The sequence below is a fragment of the Juglans regia genome, chromosome 11 (genome assembly GCF_001411555.2).
Source record: "Juglans regia cultivar Chandler chromosome 11, Walnut 2.0, whole genome shotgun sequence".
In the NCBI taxonomy this organism is placed as follows: Eukaryota; Viridiplantae; Streptophyta; class Magnoliopsida; order Fagales; family Juglandaceae; genus Juglans; species Juglans regia.
In genome coordinates, this window is record NC_049911.1 from 22247912 (window position 1) to 22270235 (window position 22324).

The 22324-nt window shown below is 37.7% G+C and overlaps 2 protein-coding genes across 2 annotated transcripts; one reads left to right on the forward strand and one right to left on the reverse strand.

Annotated features, from left to right (window-relative positions):
* Positions 1 to 392: 392 nt before the first annotated feature.
* Positions 393 to 12555, forward strand: LOC108986111 (general transcription and DNA repair factor IIH helicase subunit XPD). The gene is made up of 12 exons (XM_018958632.2): positions 393 to 1022; positions 2582 to 2862; positions 3188 to 3270; positions 3373 to 3776; positions 4037 to 4230; positions 4385 to 4565; positions 4670 to 4794; positions 6630 to 6719; positions 6899 to 6977; positions 7101 to 7177; positions 8544 to 8652; positions 12025 to 12555. Exons 1-12 carry the CDS (start codon positions 489 to 491, stop codon positions 12142 to 12144), a joined length of 2277 nt encoding a protein of 758 aa, XP_018814177.1. The 5' UTR covers positions 393 to 488; the 3' UTR covers positions 12145 to 12555.
* Positions 12556 to 13602: 1047 nt separating this feature from the next.
* LOC108986109 (transcription factor BHLH42-like) lies at positions 13603 to 21395 on the reverse strand. Its single transcript, XM_018958629.2, has 7 exons — positions 20973 to 21395; positions 20585 to 20839; positions 17078 to 17174; positions 16415 to 16486; positions 15688 to 16309; positions 14232 to 15208; positions 13603 to 13905 (listed from the first exon to the last, which is right to left on the reverse strand). The coding sequence occupies exons 1-7, from the start codon at positions 21074 to 21076 to the stop codon at positions 13816 to 13818; spliced, it is 2217 nt and encodes a 738-aa protein (XP_018814174.1). The 5' UTR covers positions 21077 to 21395; the 3' UTR covers positions 13603 to 13815.
* Between the last annotated feature and the right edge of the window lie 929 nt (positions 21396 to 22324).

The window sequence follows — 22324 nt, forward strand, 5'->3', positions numbered from 1 at the left end:
TCTAATATTAAATATATTATTTGAGTTATTATAAATATGATTGTTGGAATAAATCTTATAAAAATATTAGTAAAAAAATTAAAATTTATTTAATTAAATTTATAGATAAAATTATGGGACGGAAAAGATGATGTGCGGTAATACAATATTTAAGGTTTCGTTTAGATCATCAACTCATCTCAATTTATCATTATAATTTTTTCAAATTTTAATACAAAATATAATAAACAATTCAATTTTTTTAAATCTCAAAATAATAATAATATTAAAAATAATATTTTAATAATATTTTATCATCTCAACTCAACTCACTTCAACATCTAAACTCAACCTAAATTGCCCAAAGGCACCCCGTTAATAGAAGTAAAGAAGCAGAGAAGGAAACAGCCCTGCTGGCTGCTACATTCAAATTTGAAAGCCACTGACCCTCTTTCTCTCTCTCCAAACCCCAAAACCTCTAAAGATTCCGAAGCGAAAGAAAGCCTTCGATGAAGTTCCAAATAGAGGACGTAACAGTATACTTCCCCTACGACCACATATACCCAGAGCAATATGCCTACATGCTCGAACTCAAGCGAGCCCTCGATGCCAAGGGTCACTGTCTTCTCGAAATGCCCACCGGCACCGGCAAGACCATCGCCCTCCTCTCCCTCATCACCAGCTACGTCCTCTCCAAGCCCCATAACCCCGTCAAGCTCATCTACTGCACCCGCACTGTCCATGAGATGGAGAAAACCCTCGCCGAGCTCAAGCTCCTCCACAACTACCAGACCACCCATCTCGGCGACCGCGCTAAGATCCTTGCCGTTGGCCTCTCCTCTCGCAAGAACCTCTGCGTTAATCCGCGGGTTCTTGCGGCCGAGAATCGGGATTCTGTGGACGCCGGCTGCCGGAGGTTGACGGCCAGTTGGGTCAGAGCCGCGGCGGCGGCGAACCCGAATGTGCCGACGTGCGAGTTCTTTGAGGAGTACGAGAGGGCAGGGTCCAGTGCGGTTTTGCCGCCCGGAGTTTATACCTTGCAGGTAGAAGCGAATTTAGGTTTGAGTGTTTTGTTGATTGGGGCATTGGGATTCGTGTTTAATTTGTATTTCTTTGTTCGTTGATTTTGATGAGTTACTTCCGAGTATTCTGCGTTTGTGATGGATAATTTTTTTTTTTTTTTTTTGATAAGTAACATGAAAATTTTATTGATACGAATGAATAGGCGAAGTCCGTGTATACAATAAGTATACAAGTATGCGAAATAATACCTAAATACATTTTAGGAACCCGAAATTAAGAACAGAAAATCATGAACACTAGTTTCGATAAGCACAATGGCTGAAAACGATAGCAAAAACGTGTGTACAAAATAGTTCTGAAGTTCCTTCATTGTACGCTCCCTATCTTCAAAACACCGAGCATTCCTTTTAATCCAAATACATCACATAATGCACAATGAATCATCTTCCAAATTGCCGCCACTTGGGGAAAACCTTGAAAATCTCTTTCTAACAAGCTATTAAATCCACAACCCTCAAAGGCATAACCAAAGCCACACCAACTCTTTTAAATATCTCATCCCACAATACTCTTGTCACCTCACAATGCAGTAATAAGTGATCCATTGATTTTCCATTCTTCTTGCACAAATAACACCAATTCATAACAATGAGACTCTGCTTCCTCAAATTTTCCGTGGTCAATATCTTCCCAAGAGAGGCGGTCCATACTGAAAAAGTTACTTTGGGAGGCACACGAGACCTCCAAATAACATCTTGTAATACGATCTCACTGTAAACCACTTGCTCCCGTTAGGCCTCCATGCATCCTATCCCCATGTGCCATTAGACCTCCCGTGGACTATATCAAACTGAAAAATTCTGAAACATTATCCATTTCCCAATCATGAATATCCCTATTAAATTGAACATCCCACTGGTGCGAACCATGGGAAAATACCATCAGATCCGACACAGAAGCATCCCTATTGACAGCAATGCGATAGAGAGCTGGAAAAGCCCAATAGAGAGCTTTGAAGAATGAACTTGGCTTGGCTCAGTAGCTGGAACTTATTTGCAGTAGCTGCATAGAGAAAGAGAGCTGGAAAGGCCCTATTGACAGCAATGTGATAGAGAGCTGCAGTAGCTGCATCCCGATTGTTAGTCATCATTTTCCAGTAGCTGGAACTTATTTGCAGCTTGGCTTATGAATTCAGCTGTGTGAATCAAGATTTCTAAATATTAATGAAGACATAACACATTTCTTCCCTGCCATATCCTTGTTGGCTGCATAGTGAAAATGTTGTAAAAAATATGCAAATTTCTCCCCACTTTGGTTGGAAGGATGAATCTGATTATGGCTGTTGGTTTTGATAATTAAATTAGTAAGAATTGTGTCGACTTATCATCTTTAGTTTCAAATGATTGCTATGAATAATGCTGGCTCATCACCTCTAATTTCAACTATCAAAATAGCCAAGATCATTTCTTACATCCAAGTCATGCATAAAAATTCGATAATATATCTACTAATTCCGGAATTCCAAAATCTCTAGGATGTTGTTCAATTCTTGAATTCAATTTTGTTGCTATGCTTGCAGGATCTGAGGGCGTACGGAAAGAAGAAAGGGTGGTGTCCGTACTTTTTGGCACGACATATGGTGCAGTTTGCAAATGTGGTGGTTTATAGTTACCAGTATTTGCTGGATCCCAAGGTGGCTGGGATTATATCCAAGGAAATGCAGAGGGAATCTGTTGTGGTGTTTGATGAGGCGCATAACATTGATAATGTGTGTATTGAGGCTCTTAGCGTTAGTGTGAGAAGGCAGACACTTGAAGGGGCTAGAAGGAATCTTAACAAAATGCGTCAGGAGATTGAGAAGTATGTGTTATTCTCAAAATTTCAATTTCTTCCTGTTTCATACAACATATTAGGTTCATAGTTGTTTGTTTCACAGAAGTTAAAGATTTTTCTTGTAAATGTTGCCAGAATATGGGGCCTCTATTATATAAAGTGGTTTGACCTTTTTGCCGTGGATTTTCTATTTCTAATCTGTATGTCTCATTTTGAGTTTGAGTCTGGTGTGTTTCTTTAGAACTTGTGGCTCAATTATTCACAGTTATGGTTTTTATTTTGAAGTTTCTCTTTGAACCTTGAACTAAAATTTGATATAGCTCTTTATTATATTTTTCAATGTGGTAGGAAGGTTCAAGGCCACAGATGCTGGTAGACTGCGGGCAGAATACAATCGTCTTGTTGAGGGTTTGGCACAGAGAGGAAACCTGGCACGTATGTGGAGTGCACTGAAATTAATATTTCATTCTTAAGACCCAAGATTCTGTTTGACAATTTCCTTAGTTGTCATGAGCTACGCTTTCTTTCTCTATGCAGTCACGGACACCTGGCTCTCTAATCCGGCCTTACCTGATGATATTTTGAAGGAGGCCGTGCCTGGAAATATTCGCAGAGCAGAGCACTTTGTGCATGTCTTACGCAGATTGGTCCAGTATTTGGAGGGGCGGCTGGAAACTGAGAATGTCGAGAAGGAGGGTCCTGTTGCTTTTGTTTCCTCTCTTAATACCCATGCTGGAATTGATCAAAAAACACTGAAATTTTGTTATGATCGACTACATTCGCTAATGTTGACACTTGAAATCACTGACACAGATGAGTTCTTGCATATACAAACAATATGTGACTTTGCAACACTTGTTGGGACATACACTCGTGGTTTTTCAATTATAATCGAACCTTTCGATGAGAGAATGCCGCATATTCCTGACCCTGTGCTACAGGTTGGTTGCCCCACCCCACTTATAAAAAAAAAAAAACTTTGCTAGCGTCATTTGTAATGATAATAATGAGTCGAGTGTTCTGATAATTTAATTTCTATATGTTTGGGCATACAACTTACTAAGTAAGAGCTCTCCCATTGCCTCTTCCTGCCCTGCATGTCTGAATGGTGTTACTAGGTTTAAATTTTATATCTTTGGCTGTGGATGCAATCAAGATTTTATTTACTTGTTGCGTTTTCTCTTTGTATTTGGAATTTCAGCTTAGTTGCCACGATGCTTCTCTTGCCATAAAGCCCGTATTTGATCGATTTCAGTCAGTTGTCATTACATCTGGAACTCTGAGTCCAATTGATCTCTACCCCCGCCTTCTTAATTTCCATCCAGTTGTCAGTCGGAGTTTTAAAATGTCCTTAACAAGAGATTGCATATGTCCGATGGTTCTCACTCGTGGAAGGTATAAGTTTTACTTAAGTCTGTTAGCATTTTAGTGGGTGTATAATGGTTATAGGCTTTCATCTTTGTTTTGTAAATAGTTTGCTAGAAATCTGATTAACTTCATTATCCGTTTCAGTTCATCACTAAATATCTATGTAATTTGGTTGTTTCAGTGACCAACTTCCGGTCAGTACCAAATTTGACATGAGAAGTGATAAGGGTGTTGTGAGAAACTATGGAAGGCTCTTGGTGGAGATGGCATCTATTGTTCCAGATGGGATTGTATGTTTTTTCGTAAGTTACTCATATATGGATGGAATAGTGAATAGTTGGAATGAAAGTGGACTTTTGAAGGTATTTGCACCGTCCATGTTCTCTTTGTTTCAACTCCGTTTCCTTGAATTTGATCCCACTGCCTTCTTGATTTTGATTAAAGGTTCTTGATGCTATTGTCATAGGATATAATGCAGCATAAGCTTGTCTTCATCGAGACTCAGGATGTTGTAGAAACTACTTTGGCTCTTGACAACTATCGCAAGGCTTGTGATTGTGGGAGGGGTGCTATCTTTTTCTCTGTTGCTAGGTATCGTATTAGTCTCACTTTATGATACGTTAAAATCTTTTTGGGGATAAAGGTATCCTTCAAATCTGTATTTATTTAGTGTAAAATGCTCTCAGAAAACACTGTATTTTTCAATATTTGGTGCAACCAAAAAATGAACTTTAGGGGATAAAATATTCTGTGCTATGTTGCACCATACACCAAAAATGGAAGTCAATGGGGGTCAATTTAACAGGAGAAAACCCTTTTGCAACTCTTGATGTTCCTAAACCCCAAAAAAAACACCCTGTTGCTTCTCTGTTCCTCACTCCCTATCGATCAATCCTCGCGTTCTTGCTCTCTTCCTCATTCACTCCCAATTTGCAGCCCTAGCTATAATCTAAGAAAAGCTGCTTAAAAGCCCCATAGTAACCTAGAACAAAGCTTCCTATGATCCAAAATTAATTCTCTCACTTGTAAAAATTATTGATGAAGGGCCGAAGTGTTCAAATTTGGTGATTTGACTTGGATTCATATGGTTTTGCGAATTGGATTTGTGGCATGGTGTTTTTAGATTTTGGCTGAGGATCCAGATGTTTCCAGTTTTGGACCGTTCAGGTTTGGTGGTGGGTGAGATCATGGTACTTTTTAGTAGCCTTTGGCTGTGAATGTGATGATTTCTGATTTGTTTATATTTTTATTTTTCCAGTTCTGATGGTGGATAATGATTTTCAGTGCATGCCATTCAGGAAGTTGCACTCTCCCTCTCGTCCTTGTTGACTCCCAATTTGCAGCCTTATCTATAATCTAAGAAAAGCTGCTTGAAACCCCAATAATAATAGTGAACCCAACTTCCTACAATCTGAAAGTAAAACTTTCACTCAAGTCATCATTATTGATGAAGGGCAGAAGTGTCTAAATTTTGGGAATTTGATTTGGATTTGTGTGAATTTGTGGATTGGATCAGTGGCATGGTGTTTTTAGGAGGTTATTGGCTGAGGGATCCAGCCGTTTCCAGTTTTGGATTGTTTCAGGAATGGTGGTGGGTGAGATCATGTTACATTTTAGGAGTCTTTGGCTGTTAAATGTAATGATTTCTGATTTTGGGGTATTTTTTTCCAGTTTTGATGGTGGGTTATGATTTTCTGTGCTTGCCATTCTGGGATTTCAAATGACAGGGAAATTAGTGATTATTGTAGAAAATGTTTGTTCCAAACTCACCCACTTATTTGGATAAGCTTTGAAAGCATTTTAGGTTGAAACAAAGACAACCTAAATGTCAAAATCTATGATTCTGAAAGTTTTGACTGTTCTCAACTTCTGAAACCTAGTTGCCCTTCTCCACCTTGCAAAGGTAGAGACATTTATTTTCTTGGGTTTGGGTGTTGCATTTCGATTCTTGTGAGTGCCAAGAATTGTTTTGAGTTAAAGGTTTTGGACGGGAAAGAAAAAATATATTTTTGAATGCTTTTTGCAGTCGAATTTTTCTAGAATGCAATGGAGTAAGCTCAGTAGTAGGATATGGGACCATCGTCTGATGTGTGGTAAAGTCTTTGGCTATCAACTACTTGTGCAGATTTTTTTCTCTTCACACTAATGCTATAAGTGTCAAGAACACCCTGCCATGTTATGGAAATTTTAGTGACTCGTGGTGACAGATTAAATTTTGCTGGAAGCAGGTTGTAATTTTGTTAAACTTCTGCATTCCTAGGTCACTCGTTCTAAATTTTGACGATCAGACTTTCTGTCTCCATATACCACTGTATCTTTCTATGTATCATCATGTCATTTGCTGGCTCTTAAAATAATTGCTTATAATAAGTAGAGATTTATGGTCGATCAAGGTTCAATTAACTTGAAAATACTGTACTTTGCAGGGGAAAAGTTGCTGAAGGTATAGACTTTGATCGCCATTATGGTAGACTTGTCATCATGTTTGGTGTCCCTTTCCAATACACATTGAGCAAGTGAGTTTTATGATGACACGTTACTATGCTTTCTTTTCTGAGAAAGAGATTTTGGGAACTAAGTAGGTCTTCAGCTCTATACACTTTTAGTTTCTGGGAGATCTATATGTTACCGTTCGAATAAAGTTTATGAAGTTGCATTCTTTATGATGTGATAGATGAAAGCATGGTTTTTGCAGGATTTTGCTTGCCCGGTTGGAATATCTACGGGATACCTTTCAGATAAAGGAAGGAGATTTCCTGACTTTCGATGCTTTGGTATGCTTCCATTGGATTTGGCCCTTGTCTCAAAGAAGCATCTATATCATGGCTGTATGATTTCAGGATTTCTCTGTTTTGTGGGAGATTAATATTTTTATTAATTGAATTTTACTGCAACAGAGACAAGCTGCTCAATGTGTGGGCCGAGTGATCCGCTCAAAGGCTGATTATGGGATGATGATCTTTGCTGACAAAAGGTGTATATCCTCATACTTCCTGTTTATCACATATTTTCTTTTCAAGTTCTTGTATAGATTGACGAAGCTTTGTGCTTTTCTACTCCAGAAGTAATATTCTTTGAGGTCTAATAAACTTTCATATGGATATTTCAAAACATTGTTATGCTGATTTTGTTTATTTTTGAAACTGTAGATATTTGTCTACAATCATATCTATGTTTGATGAGCTGCTTCTTCTATTAAATAACGACATGAAACAAAGTTGAGTTCAGTTCATGATGCTGTAAGATATGTCCACTAAGCACTTCAATAATGAACAAAAAGTTGGAGAGATGCTACTGGATAGATATGCAAGTCCAAAAAATAATCCTTGGGGGATTGGCATGTACATAACTTGTTGCCTGAGGGAAGGTCCAAGAAGCCCTCAGTTCACTTATTGGCAGGGGCAAATATATGGTTAAAAATGCTTGATCCAGTATAAAAGAAGATATAGTTTTTTTTTTTTTTATAAGTAAAAGTATATTAATAAAAGAATAGGCAAAGCCATGTTTAGTACAAAGAATGCCCTAACTACGTAGGAGCAATAGATACAAGGAAATCATGGAAATCTTGGCCATTAAAATTAACGGCAATGGCCAGTACAAAGAGTTCTAAAGAAGAAAGCTTTAAGTTCCTCCATCGATCTCTCTTTGTCCTCGAACGTCCTTTCATTGTACTCTTGCCACACACACCACATGATGCAAATAGGAAGCATCTTCCATACAACCTTGATCTGTTGATTACCTCTTTTAGATCTGTCCAACTAGCCAGCATCGCCACTACTGTCTCGGGTATAACCCAACCCAAGTCTAGTCTACTAAATACCTCGTTCCATATCCCTCAAGCTACCTTACAATGTAGTAGAAGATGGTCCACTGGATTCACCCTCGTTCCTACACATGCAACACCAATTTACGATGATCACTCTTTGTCTCCTCAAATTATCTATTGTGAGGATCTTACCCAAGGAAGCGATCCACACAAAAAACGCTGCTTTGAGAGGCGCCTTATGTCTCCATATCCTTTTCCAGGGGAACTGAGTTGGAAGCTCTTGTGACAAAGACTTATAAAACGAGCGAACCGAGAACAGACCTTTACCTGTAGGTATCCACCACAATAAATCAGCAAGCTGGTTTGGTTTGATGGTGGTGGATACCTTTACCTGTAGGTATCCACCACTATCACCATGACTTCTGCCATTGAGACATCTTTGATAACGGCTTCCTATTTTTTGGCTCCATTTATTTATGGCTGCAGTTCCCAGAAACTAACCACTAATTAACTTGGCTCAAATATACTTATCATGAGGTTTTTTGGGTGGATGGTTGTCCTATATTTTGTGCAGGTATAGCCGTCATGACAAGCGCTCTAAATTGCCTGGTTGGATACTGTCGCATTTACGTGATTCACACCTGAATTTGAGCACGGATATGGCTCTGCATATAGCTCGGGAGGTAGGTCCTTGTTGCTTTCACATCTTTGTACTAGCTTGTGACATTTTACAATTTGACAAATCTATCAAACTATGGAGGCTTAGTCAGAGTCATGTTTTGTTCCCTTTTCCAATTGGTGGTTCGAAAATATGATCTTAGCTATTTTAGTTTATTCGATAAATTGAAATTGCATTATTTTAAGGGTTAATTGCAAAATCAACTTTTTGGATTTCATGTTGCTAAAAATTTACTGGGTCTATAATTTTCACAACTGAATCCTTGGGTTAGATGAACATTTCAATGCAATAATTACATCCATACGCTGTTAATTAAATTAATGGCTGCATTGCCACGAGTCCTCGAATCCATGTGGCCCTCAATCAGAGTGCGTCATGTTAGCTCTAAAACGTAAAAACAAAAAGTTTTGCCATATCAACCTGAAAAATAATTTTTTTGACAAGTCAATTTTCAAGTTCCAAGCACTATGGATCTAAGCTCGTCCATTGTCTTCTCACAAATTTTTTTAGTGATAAACACGTTTAAATCAAAATATTAAACACACCCATTGTCTTCTCACAATCTTCAAGTTCAGAGCATTGCGTTCCTTCCACCCCCCACATCACACAAAGGAACCATCCGCCAAACATCCACCCTGCATTTACCTTCATCTTGACTTCTCCAACAAGCTAACAACTTTACTACCCATTTGGCATCATCAACTGAGCAGTACAGTAAAAGATGATCAATTGTTTCCCTACTCTTCTTGTACATGTGACACCAATTGATCTCCGAGATTCTCCTAAAAAATAGAATCTTCCCTGTTGCATTTGTCTACACAAAGAATGCACCTGCGATGGAGCTTTGTTGGGCCAAATGCCTTCCGAAGGTAAACGGGCACCTGTTGGACACAATGCAAGACAAAAAGTTCTGACCTCAAACTTCCACTTTTGGAAGCTACCCATGAGAACTTATCCTTATTACCAGCTCCCATCCTAATAGAGTACAAGAGTTTGAAGAATGAAAACAACCCACTTCTTAATCTTGTGCTGGTTGAATAAAACTGATGTTCCACTGTGTTGGTCGAATAAACTGGGTGTCCTTAGTCCTTACCACAAGAAAGTTTGAACAACTCCGGAAAAACTACTTTCAAGGGTTGATTGTTGAACCAAATGTCCTGTTAAAACATGTACTTGGCTAAGCTTTTGTGTTCTTCAATAAAATTTTCCATTACTCGACAAGAAAACAAAATTCTCTCTGTCCCCATGAGGATGTTGTAAGGAATGGATCTATATCACCTTCTTTTAGCTTACCTGCATACTTCATCTTATCACCATTATTTATTGTTCTACTGACATATTGATAAAGCTAGAGAAGATCCCCTGCCCCTTATGTTTTTCATCCCTTCAAGCCCATGAGACTTGCTTACTTCATTACGAGCACCCCTCCCCCCGCATATTGCCATACTTGACTTCCACCACCAACACCATAAAGCCTCACCCCGGAGTACAAATCTTGGGCTAGCTGATGAGATGAAGCTTGAACTGATCACCAATGCTGTTATAATAACCATGGTCTGGTATTTGGTGCATATTGGTAAGGAAAAGGTGGTCGAAAGGGTTTTATTGCTATCCCAGAATGAAAAGCTCTAAATGGTTGGAAAGCTTTTGGTGATGAACTGCACAAGATGGCAGCTTTCATCCTGTGACGCTTGCTTGTGTCCAGCTATGGAGTTTTTTTATGTACTTTTTAGCACAACTTAAATTGTTTTGCCACTAGAATGAGGCACTTGTGTCCAGCTATTTACCCGTCCTTGGTCCAGATAGGATATATTTCTCAACTCTTTTAAGTGGGAACTACACTTTGTGGAGTATCCCAGAAGCAATTTGCTAGACTCTGCTCGGACCATTTTCACATTCTACTTGAGTGGGGATTTTCAAGGACAAGTTTGAAAGAAATCCCAAGAGAACACATCCAAAGCTTTCAACACCACAAGGATCTCATTTTCCTCAAACACTTTCCATCCACTCGGCCTCCTCCATACCAATAGAATTAGCTTTGAAAACCATCTGTTCTGGACCACCAACAGAACTTAAAAGATACTAAATAACTTGAATATTAAAAAATTAAACCGCCCCTCCTCACATGGGAAGGGGTGGTGGAGGGTGTGTCCCCCTTGTCTTGAGCCATTCCTGTGAGTGGTTAGAGAGCCACTATCACGGGGTGGCTGAACCACTCTGTGAGAGTGGCTGGTTAGCCACCCCGTGAAAGGTGGCTCCCAAACCACCCTGAATGCGAGTGGCTTGCAGGCTAGCCCCTTGGGAGGTGATTTGTTAGCAACCTTCACTGGGTGGTCTAGGGGTGGTCCTAGTGAGGTGGTTTGCAGGTTACCTCAATGGGCCACCCCATGAAGGGTGGTTTGCGAGCCACCCCTAGTGGCTGTTTAGCCACTCTAGCCGAGTGGCTCAAGGGCAGGGGTCTCCACCCTCCCTCCCTACCCAGGCTGGGAGGGGTGTGTTTCTATATTTTTATTTGCCCTTAGTTTTTAACTATTTTTATTGTTTTTTAAAGATGATGTGGCAGTATTTTTAATGTTTTAGAGTTGATGTGTTAAATGCTGGGCACGTGGCAGTCTCTTTGGGTGCCAGATGGCTTTGGTGACACATGGCATTGATACCACTAGTTCACTTTATTTAAAGCAATATGGATGAAAGAATCTAATTACAAATTTCATCAAAATCAGTGTTAAATTGCATTGATACCACTAGTTCGATAGGAACAGTAACCTAATCTCGGTTGGTATTGTCTACCTGCCTTTGCCACTTTGCTAGCTGGATTTGGTGACCAAACATATAAGAGTCGTGCTACACCCACCAAGGGTGTAGCCCATGGATGGGTCCTGATAAGGCCATTTGGCCTTTTTTTTTAATTCATTTTTTTTATACCCTTACACATTTAAAAAAAAAAAAATTCACATAATTAAAAAGCACTTAATCACTAAGTAAAAAAAAAAAAAAAATTATCGAGACCCATGTTAGGACCCCATTTGTTGGGACAAGTAGCATTATTCAACATATAAAGATTCAAGGATCTGAGGTGAAGACAGATCCACAGATCTTTCTGGTTCACTAGTTGAGTTTTTGGGGAACTTTTGAGTGGAAAACAAAGTCACCAATTGAAAATTGTAGAACTATAAAGTTTTAAATTTATGCATCAGACAATATTTTGAGTGGTTTAGTATCAAAGCAAGATGACAATTCTTTTTGAGAAGGGATGACAAAAAATTCAAAATTCGTTTCTTTTACGAGTCATTTCAGTATGATAGGTAGGTTGCGGCGTTTATCATATACAATATGCTGATGCAATTTATAAATGTTCTTTTATATCTGGGTACAGTTCCTTAGGAAGATGGCTCAACCATATGACAAGGCCGGTGGCAGCAGTAGTAAAACGCTTTTGTCCCAAGAGGATGTGGAGAAGATGAGCGATGGCAACTTCAATGAGATGCTGTATTGAGGATTTATCTGCCTGCTAGCTAATTATGTGTCTGATGGTTTGTTCCTGGTTCATTCTTTCCTTGTTCCATGCTTAGACTGAATTTAGTTGGCTAGGTTGTGGGAAGATTATGCATGTGAGAAGTAGCTTCCTGTTAAAGCAGAACATACCGTGCTTATTAAAGCCTTGAATTTTGCCTGGTCCTGGAATTCGTAAAGATGTTAGAATGTTCTGCATGGATTCGCATAGATGATCTTTTTGTCTTTGCCCTTTTTTTTTTTTTTTTTATTTAAAATTTTGTTAGGATAAGATTTCTTGTGCAGGTGCAGATTCCTGTTTCTTTTGTGATACTTGTGGGGCTAGCTAGCTACTTGCACTATTTTGACCATTTTGTTGAAAATTGGTTATTAATGTTCAAGTTCCATTTCGTGATGTTGCGTTTTTACAGTTTGGCTTCGCCACATGCAGTCGATCTTATTCATGAAATGCATGTAGACGGATTATAAAACTGAAAATTCCATAGGGCAACCAACCTGAACTTGTTATGATGAATGGTGTAATAAGCGTACCATAATGCTGATGAACTTTGGAAAAAGGTCGGGGAGAATGACGTTGCCTGAAGCATCAGATTATAAGCCTGCCGGTTATATATAAAAGCTTTAGTTTAGGTTTGGAATCAATACTTTTTTATGAAGGCCACAAATATAGCATAATGAAGCCTCTCATTAAGCTTTCCATGGTGCATGGCAGCATTAGGATGAGATCGGATGAGATATGTTGAAAGTCCCGAATAAGTCAAGAGATAGACAAAGAGAAATGGTACTTGCAGTCGTGAGTGTGCAAGTGTCGTACAGTCGTTTTTAAAAAAATGAATAAATATGAGACCTACAAGAAATGAAATTAATTTTTTAATAATGGACTTTACTCTTTTTCAAAGTAACTGCATAACATTAGCGTATTTCATGACTGTATGTAACATTATTAGATAGACAAAACAAATAGATCTCGCAATACTTTATGTTGATATACACATTTAAGTCCTTTTCTTTTTGAATTACAGAAACTGCATCTTTCAAGTTAAAAAGAAAAAAAGGTTGTAGAAAATTCTAATTAATCCATAAGGATGATGTTGTTGTCATGCACAGAGGCGCTTAATAATTTCAAGAATAATGATAGAGCTACCGCTGGTAGCTGCCGTTGGCTCTATAATGTTTTTTTTATGTGTTTTTTTTTTAATTTTAATTTTATATAGATATTTTTAATACTTTTAAATATTTTAAAAAAATAAAATAAATTTATAATATTATTAAAAAATACTTCAAGTAAAATATATATATATTTTTTTTATAAAAAAAACACACTCTAGCAGTACTCTAATTTCTAATATTGTTAGTTTTGGCCATCTCCGTGATTAGCGGTAGTCAAATAATGTTTGACATTAGTATGATCCGACACAAGTGTTATGAAAGCAGGTTAATCTAGCTTTAAATAATATATATATTACACTTGGGAATTAATCTTCTTGATCTTAAACATTCTCAACGTACGAAAGATACTAGAATTAATAATTTAACTAATTTACACTGCTACTTTTATCGATGACTAATTAAGTCAGTATATAGTAATTTCATGCATGGATTAATCCCCACAACTCATGATATATTTTATTAATATGCAATTATAATGATGATCTTAAGAGTCTGTGTGGGGGATGATTTGATTTATTGCCCTCTTCACCTCCACAATGCTTGCTTTCCTCCCATTTACATTCTCCTTGATCACCTGTTCGGCACCACATAGAAACACAAAAACGAATTAATTATCACCCTAAAAACTTGTTTTGATGTAAAGATTTTCTACAATTTAGAGAGAGATAAACACAACATATATATATATATATATATATAAATCTTCATTATATTAAATATTGTGGTCGTACGTAGACGATGTGCATGGACGACTCAACTATTAATTATAAATAATGTGAGAGTTATTACGTGTTGCGTCTATTTTTGCATGAATTGCATGAGATAGTATTTGATTAGAAAATTGTTGAAATCTTTGTCAAATATTTAGACATGAGTACGTAGTGAGCATGATATTATTACCTTGGCTCTCAATTCAGCTACAAAGAATCCATTGGTTAATGAAGACTGAACCGTCGTGGTCTCAATCCGGAGCTCTCGGAGCAGTTGCATGATGTCAAGTAACAACCCTTCCTTGTACGGGCATTGGAGCTCCAACAACGCGTCACTCTCTATGATTGACACCTCTATGCTGGTCTCCATTGATGTCGGGGATGGCGGCGGCGGCGGCGACTCCACTACCGTCTTGGGTTTTACACCACCACTGCTCCCCTCCACAATCCTCAACTTCCTCTTATCCTGCCCGGATTGACCAACACGAATCCGGTCCGTTTCCATCCCGGCTCGATCCATCGACATTGCTCCTCCACTCCGTTGCTCCCTCAAAGCACTAGATTTCGGTAGGTCTCCTAAGCTATTAGACCTATGAAGGTCTCCTAATCTCGACCGTTGATGATCGACCTCCATTTGCCGGTTACGTGCCTCCAAATCTTGAATTTTCTCACGTAGTTGTTTCAGGTACTCGATCGTGTCCCCTAATATGGAGGCCTTGTCCATTTTGGTCACGAAAGGCACGAGTGACCTGAGTATAATGAACCTCTCGTTAAGCTTTTCTCGACGGCGGCGCTCGGCAAGGACGTGGTTGGCACTGAGCTCATCTTGAGAGGTTCCCTTTTTGAAACGAGTGGTGGCATCGGAGCCGTCTCGAAGTTTAGGAGAATTTTCTTCACTATACTTGCTGTGGAGGACAGGAATGCTAAAGAGAATGTACTTGAGAAGCCATTGGGAGGTGCCATCCGGCGGGGCGTGAAACTGGTGGTCGGTGCGCGCGCGGTTCGTCCACTTGGCAAATGCTGAATGGGTGGAGCAGGGAATTATGTAGCCGATGGAGGAAGACTCGTTGGCGGCCCAAAAGATGGGCTGCGTTTGGAGGACCGTGGAGACTGTCTGGGAATAGTGGGTGTCCTCTTGTGCCAAGTCGTCCAATATTGCAGGGGCTCCTGCATGCATGCATGCATTTATTGACATGATTAATGAGATCATGAGCAAGCGATAACAAAATTAGCAAAATATTGCATGCATGGATTTGAAAGCTATATTTCTTGGGATCATAGGATAAATTTATGGGTTTACAGAAAATAATACATATATCCATTAGCTAGAAAATGGTTTTTTTTTTGGCCATTATAATACTTTCTCCTCCACACGTGAACTCAAAAGCAACGTACGTGTTGCATGGGTTTGGACCCAGACTTTATAGACCTAGAACTAATTAAATTTTGGTCAGGATCAGAAGATTTAAAACACAAACCAATTTCCCATATGTATGGCGTGAATGTACTATCTCATGTCACATATATATGGTCAGACCTGTGGCCATTGTGAGGTACGTGCAGTAATTGCTTTCAGATGGCCGAACCACATATATCTGGAAACCAAAATCTAACTACATGTACGACCTTAATTTATTATGATGTACCTGAATGTGGGGGGTGGATTATTCCACTGCCCAACGGCCATCTTTGAGTACTTGAATCGGCTCGATACGAGTCGGCTTGGCGCAGCTTGTTGTGGTTCGTAGGATTGACCGATTGGCTCACGGCAAGCATGTGAAAATCCGAGTCCAAATTATTCGACCCATCTTCGGGAGAACCGAGGCGGATGTCCTCAGACATCTCGAGCTGCACGAGCTCGCTCGGTTCGGCTGTTGTGTCTGCTGAGGTGGTGGTTGCAGCTACCCCTCGAAGGACGTTGGAGGCCGATATAATGGGTCGGTTGTTACGTCCCGTTTCGGCTTCTGAGTCGGATTCACCGTCGTCGTCCTCCTCGTCATCGTCGTCGTCGTCGTCCTCCTCTTGATCTTCCAAATCCTGATCTTCAGGATGTCCTAATTCTTGTAGGTTGGCGTTGATCGGAGGTTGGTCGGAGATGGCCGGGTAGATGGGAGGGATAGAAAGAGGAGAGTAGTGGAAGTGGGGATGGTCGGAAGAAGTGGCGGGATTGGAAGTGGAGTGCTCGGATAGAGCTGGCTTTGGGGGGAGAGGTTGGTGGTCAGTGAAGAAGCTCTTGACATGTTGGATAAACCCAAGATCTTCTTGCACCTTCAATCATACATGCATATATTTAATTTTCAAAGTCAAACTTCAGTACTACTAGTACGTACGTATAATACGTGTACAGTTGTAATTTGTTCAGTACTTAGATACCTTATCGATGGTGCCAAATTCCACTACGCCGCCCATCATGGGAATGCAAACTATAGTCTGAACACGAGCACTCTGTTGACGCAATGCCAAAAGCAACGAGTTTGAGTTAATTAATTAGTAAATTAAAGAGTTACGGCTAGTTTGGGAATTGAAGTGTTAATAAGAGCTTCTCTAGATATTTTATTTTTTTAATACATAAAACACTTTTTAATTTTTAATTTTAAATTTTTTCATCTAATTATTTTTTAATTATTACAATTTTTCAAATTTTTTAAAAAAATAATAAAATAATATTTTTTTAAAAATTTCAAAATAAAAATAATATTCAAACAACTTTTTAACTTTATAATATTTTTATTCAATTTTGTTTTCTCTCATTTCTCAAAATACAATAAAATATTTTAATTCAAATTATTTTATTATTATTTATAGATATTCTAAAATATTTAAAGTGTCCAAACGAGTCCTAAAAAGAATGCAACTTAAATAAATTAAACATTAATTAATTAATTGCAAGCACTATTAATTAAAAGGGAGCTCGTTATAGTTCATGAAGATGATGAGAAACTTCATGACCAAGTAGTACTGCACTGCATGCAATCGAGACGAGTCCATATGCATGAAATCTTTAGAATAAAGAAATAAAAATAATAGATGATTGACCTTGGCTAGAATGGCTCTAGTAAAAGTTTTGCTGTCAGCATCATTTGCACCGGTGAGCCATACATGCTGCCGCCTTGCATATGCCTTTCCTGGTAACCTACGTTAATCAATTCCATCCCAACTAATTCAATATTTATATAAAGTAAATATTAATGCTATATATTAACAATTTAATATAGACGTGCATAGACATTATATATATATATATATATATATATATATATATATATAAGTGCTGCTATGGTGCCCGCCCAGCAGTGACAGCTGGGCGTGCTCTTAAGTAAAATTCACTTTCTTAATTTTTTTAATTTATACTTTTTTAAAATATTTTTTTAATATTTCTAAATATTTTAAAAAAATATAAAAAAATACCAATACACTAATAGTCACTTTCTTAATCAGTAAGTAAAAGAAAAAAAATTAAATGAATGAACGCTCAAAATAAGGGGACAAAATTGAGGGGCATATATAGTACGTAGCATTATTATATATATATATATATGTATGTATGTGTATATATATATTTTGAGAGGAAATGTTCATGCAATATTGCATCGTAATTCATAAAAACCACTTTGATGGGAGAAATCAGCTAGATCACCAAATTAGAATGCACATGATCGATCGAGGATGTGGAGAAAGCAACGTCTTATATAAATATATATATAAATATATATATATATATATATAAATCCTCATTACTCATCATGCAGACCAATACTACAAATTATCGTATTACAACGTACATCTATTTTGTGTTACGTTGGCTTTAAAATGTGTTAACGCGCGTGTTTAATTCAGACACGAATATGAATTGACTCATGAGTTAATAATCATATAATATGTAATTTTCATATCGACTTTTTATAATTCGTGATTGATGATCTAGCTGACACGTACTCGATCATTTATTTGATATATCATTTTCACATTCTACATTTGGTTTCGTCTATTACTAATATTCAAACCTCAAAAAGTGATCTTAATGATCAATTAATGAATTTTTTTTTTTTTTTTACTATTTTATCAGTGAAGTTGCTAAAAATACTCTTGCATCTATTATGAAAGTGAGTTTTTTGAAACTCACGAGTAATAAAATGTGTAACCCCCTCGAATCCTAGAGAACCATTGACATTTATATTGCAAAAAAAAAAAAAAAACCCTATAATATTGGAGATCTCCAAAATCCTAAACCCTTAAAATTAAGGGTATGTATGGGAACACAACTTTTCTAAGATATATTATCAAACTACTTCATTACTATCTACAAACTATTCACTATTATTCACAAATCATATGAGATATTCTTAAGAGAAGATTGGATAGTGAGTTCAGATGAGATAAAATTTAAAAGTTGAATAAAATATTATTTTTTAATATTATTTTTGTTTTGAGATTTGAAAAAATTGAATTATTTATTATATTTTATATGAAAATTTTAAAAAAATTATAATTATTAAATGAGGTGAGGTAAGATAAGATGAGAGACTTTTTTAATCAAAACCTCCCCTTAGTATTCATATGGAGCCTAGAACAACCAAGTAATAGTCAACGCCCATGCTGGTTCGTACCACCTCCATTCATGAGGAACTGATCAAGAGCTCTCCTTTTACGTTTTCATATCAAGATACATTTCAACCTAAAAGTTACCCATCTCAATTTAAAAAAGTTAAACTTATCTCAATGGAATCCACAAAATATTACTATTCACAACTCAATTCAACTCAACATCCAAACGTACTTGACTCGCTAGGAGACAATGTTTGCTAGCTTGCTTTCCAGTGGGCTTGGAGTTTGGGTGGGTGAGTCGGGTTTGACTTGCTACCTATTCCTAATCCTAATGGAAAGCGATAAAAAAAGGTTGGCCAACACGAGCTTGAATAACTCAACACAAACTCGAGTAAGATCTCATTTGGAACATGGACGCATCTCAACTCATTTGAGTTGAGGTCAAATTTAAGCCTAGCCCAACGTCAAAACACAATTTATATATCATTAAATATCACTCAACTTAAGACTTTTTTACACGTGTGACTTATAACTTTTTTCAACTCAACACATCTTTACACGTATGATCCACAACATTTTTCAACTTCCCATAAATACATTTAAACTCATCTTAACAACCAAACACATCTAAATTCATCTTAAGTGAAACCCACAATATTCAATCTACCATCTTAACTCAAGACTATTTATAAAAAACTCACCTCAACATACAAACGAATCCTTAGTTATTTGGATCGAGTTATAGTTGACTCATGATTTATGACATGAACGTGAATGATCCAATATGAATTTGAATTTGCCAACACTAATGACCACCCTTGATCAAAATAAGATATTTGTGAATGCGGATTTGTTTTTTCTTTTCTGTGGATGAGGGTTGAAGGGTCGAAAAACACATGATGTTTAATTTCTGATCCATGTTCGATCGATCCGTCCCTTTCAGACTATTAATGGTGCCAAAAGGGTGATCTTACTACAAAAGCTACATGCTTTTGTAATATAAAGGTTGTTTTGTTTTTCCAAAGTAGCAAATTCTTCAGGGAGGCAAGCGATGGTGTCCAACCACTAATGCATTTATTATTTGACACTCCCGATGACTTTTCGAGACAGCTTCTGGTCCCCGAAGTCTTTGAAGTAGTTTTCTATGTTACTAAAATTGTTTAAAAGACAAATCTATGTTTGGCTCAAATGACCTTGCTTGATCATGAACTTCTAACAGACATGAAGATCAGGAAATTAAGAAACATATATGACACAATTAATGGCTGATCTGACCACCACCCAACGCACTTATTGATCTGAGGGCAATTTCAAGTTTCAACAACTCATCTTTCAGAAAATAAAGTAATCCCACAAACAACAGTTGTCTCTTTTTTTCCTTTCACATTAATCTGGACTTGTCCTCTACCAGTTCCATGTAACTGCCTCAATTACTCTTTCTGAAACAGTGAAACGTACTCAGACATATTTTCTGGCCATGTAGCATTTACTCACACAACCGCCCCTCACGATCTCGTACACATGACACGAGAGAGAGAGAGTACAGTCTGAGTCTGAGTCTGAGTCTGTACTCATCTACTCACTTCGCTCCCTTGTAGGAAAAAATGAATGGGATGCTAAGTACTAGTCTGTGATCGAGTCCTGCATGCTTATCTTGGAATGGAAATTCTAGTAATTCTTTCACTAACATCTGATGTGAGAGACGGGCGAAAGTCCAAGAGAAATATAACAATTTTGTTGCCTATGTGACAGTGTGTTTAAAGCAACAAGAAATCATTCACTCATGATTCGTTCTCTATTTTTGTATGCATATTGATCGATCAATATCATGCGCACTGAGATTCAATTCAAGAAATTAATTTAACTCTGTGGTTGTAAATTATTAAATGGTTAACAAGCAAAAGATTTGGAGGGACAATCAACCTGCTTCTAATCATTTGGCAGCAGGCAAAGGAAAGAAAAAGCTAATCTAGCAGAAGTAGTGCAGAAAGTACTTACCCCACCCCAGGCGGAAAAGAGAAAGAGACGCACATTAAATAGAACCACTCCGACTCGGTCAAGTCCTCCGGAGACAAGGCTGCACAAGGCCGCCGTGCCGGCTGGTTTGTCTCTCCGGCGGATAAAGAATCGTAGAGCTCTCTAAGCTGCTGGCTTCTCTGTAGGGATGCCTCCTCGGAACTAACCTCCATGGGTTGCACCGTCTTCCGAGTCTTAATTGCTCCATTGTAGTACCCGTCCGCCCATACTAAGATCCTGTACACAAGGATAAGTGTAAACATTAGGAAATGAATGTTAGAATGCTCTCAGGTACGCAAATTGAGCAGCCTGAGCAGCAATTCGATTATCCGAGTAGAAGAATGTTACGAGAATTTCCGGTGAAAATTACCCTTGCTGTGGACAGATTTGCCAAAAGAGGCTGTATGTCCATTGAACAGATTGCACCGCCGCCTGTAACATAGTTTGAAGCCGGCTACTCGGCGGTGCAGCCATGGACGTTGCAGCTGAGTTCTAACCCAGCAGACAGCTTGAGCTCCTTTTTATGAAATATCAGCCTCAGGAAAGGAAACAAAAGAAAACATATTTTTGGGGAAAAGAAAAAGAGGAAGCTAGAAAGAAAACCACTTTTGGGTTTCGGATACAGTAAATAGACAGAATTAAATTAGGAGAAGTGCTCAGTCAAGCTAAAACTCTAACCACTGTAATCCAAGCAAAAAAACGAGTGGGCAAGGACCTTTAGGAAAGAAGAGAAGGTAAATGGCTGAGACCTGCAGGTAAGGAAAAGAGATCGAGAAGAAAAAAAGTTAGATGACTTTGAGGAGGATATGTCAATAGCCCAGAAAATGCCACACCTTGTAAATAAATATAAAAGTTCGAGAGAGAGAGAGAATAGTTGAAGTGTTTGTGCAATATCGGAGGCAGGAGAGGAGAGAGTGAGAGATGTGGGTTTTGACTGGAAGGTCTACCAGACAGTTGAGATTGAGATATGTGATGCACTGATACGTGTGCACTGTGGGATTTTTTTGTTAGTTGTGTGGGCGCGCGCGTGTAGTGTTGTTGTGAGAGAGAGTAGAAGAGTGATTAGGTGGCGACGACTGGGCGTTGGAGTGGTAGTACTTGAACTTCCATCTCTATAATTTTGACTTTTGAGTTTTCAATTGGGTTGGAGAGGCCACCAGTACTTCCACACCCGACTGTCAAATACTCAACATTGAATACACAGTCGGTTTTAATTAATTAGTTTCACCTTTTTTTTTTTTTAAATTATTATATTTTCAAGTTCATGTCTAGAACATATTATTTATATTATTTGAATGATATAATTTATTTTTTTACATTAAATTATATCATATAAATATTTTAAATGTCTTATTCATACTGATTTATAAATATATATATATTTTTTTTTCGCGTCTCAAGTCCCAACTCTTATAACGGAAGAAAAAGCAAGCACTTACAACGACCAATCGAAAACAAGTAGGACACAGTGAAAAAGAAAAAAATGAAAGCTGAAAAAGATCGAAGCATTATGACATGAGACGAATTTTTTATCGGCAGTTTACTTTGTATCCATGTTAAGAAAATCAATATCCTCCCAAAGAGATTTAATTTAAATATATATAAATTGAATTTTATAATATTTATTATTGTATGTGTAATTTTTAAATAATATTAAATAAACTTCATTATAAGTTAGAGAAATAGACCCATAGAGTTTTTGAAAAGAGAAATTCTATTTAC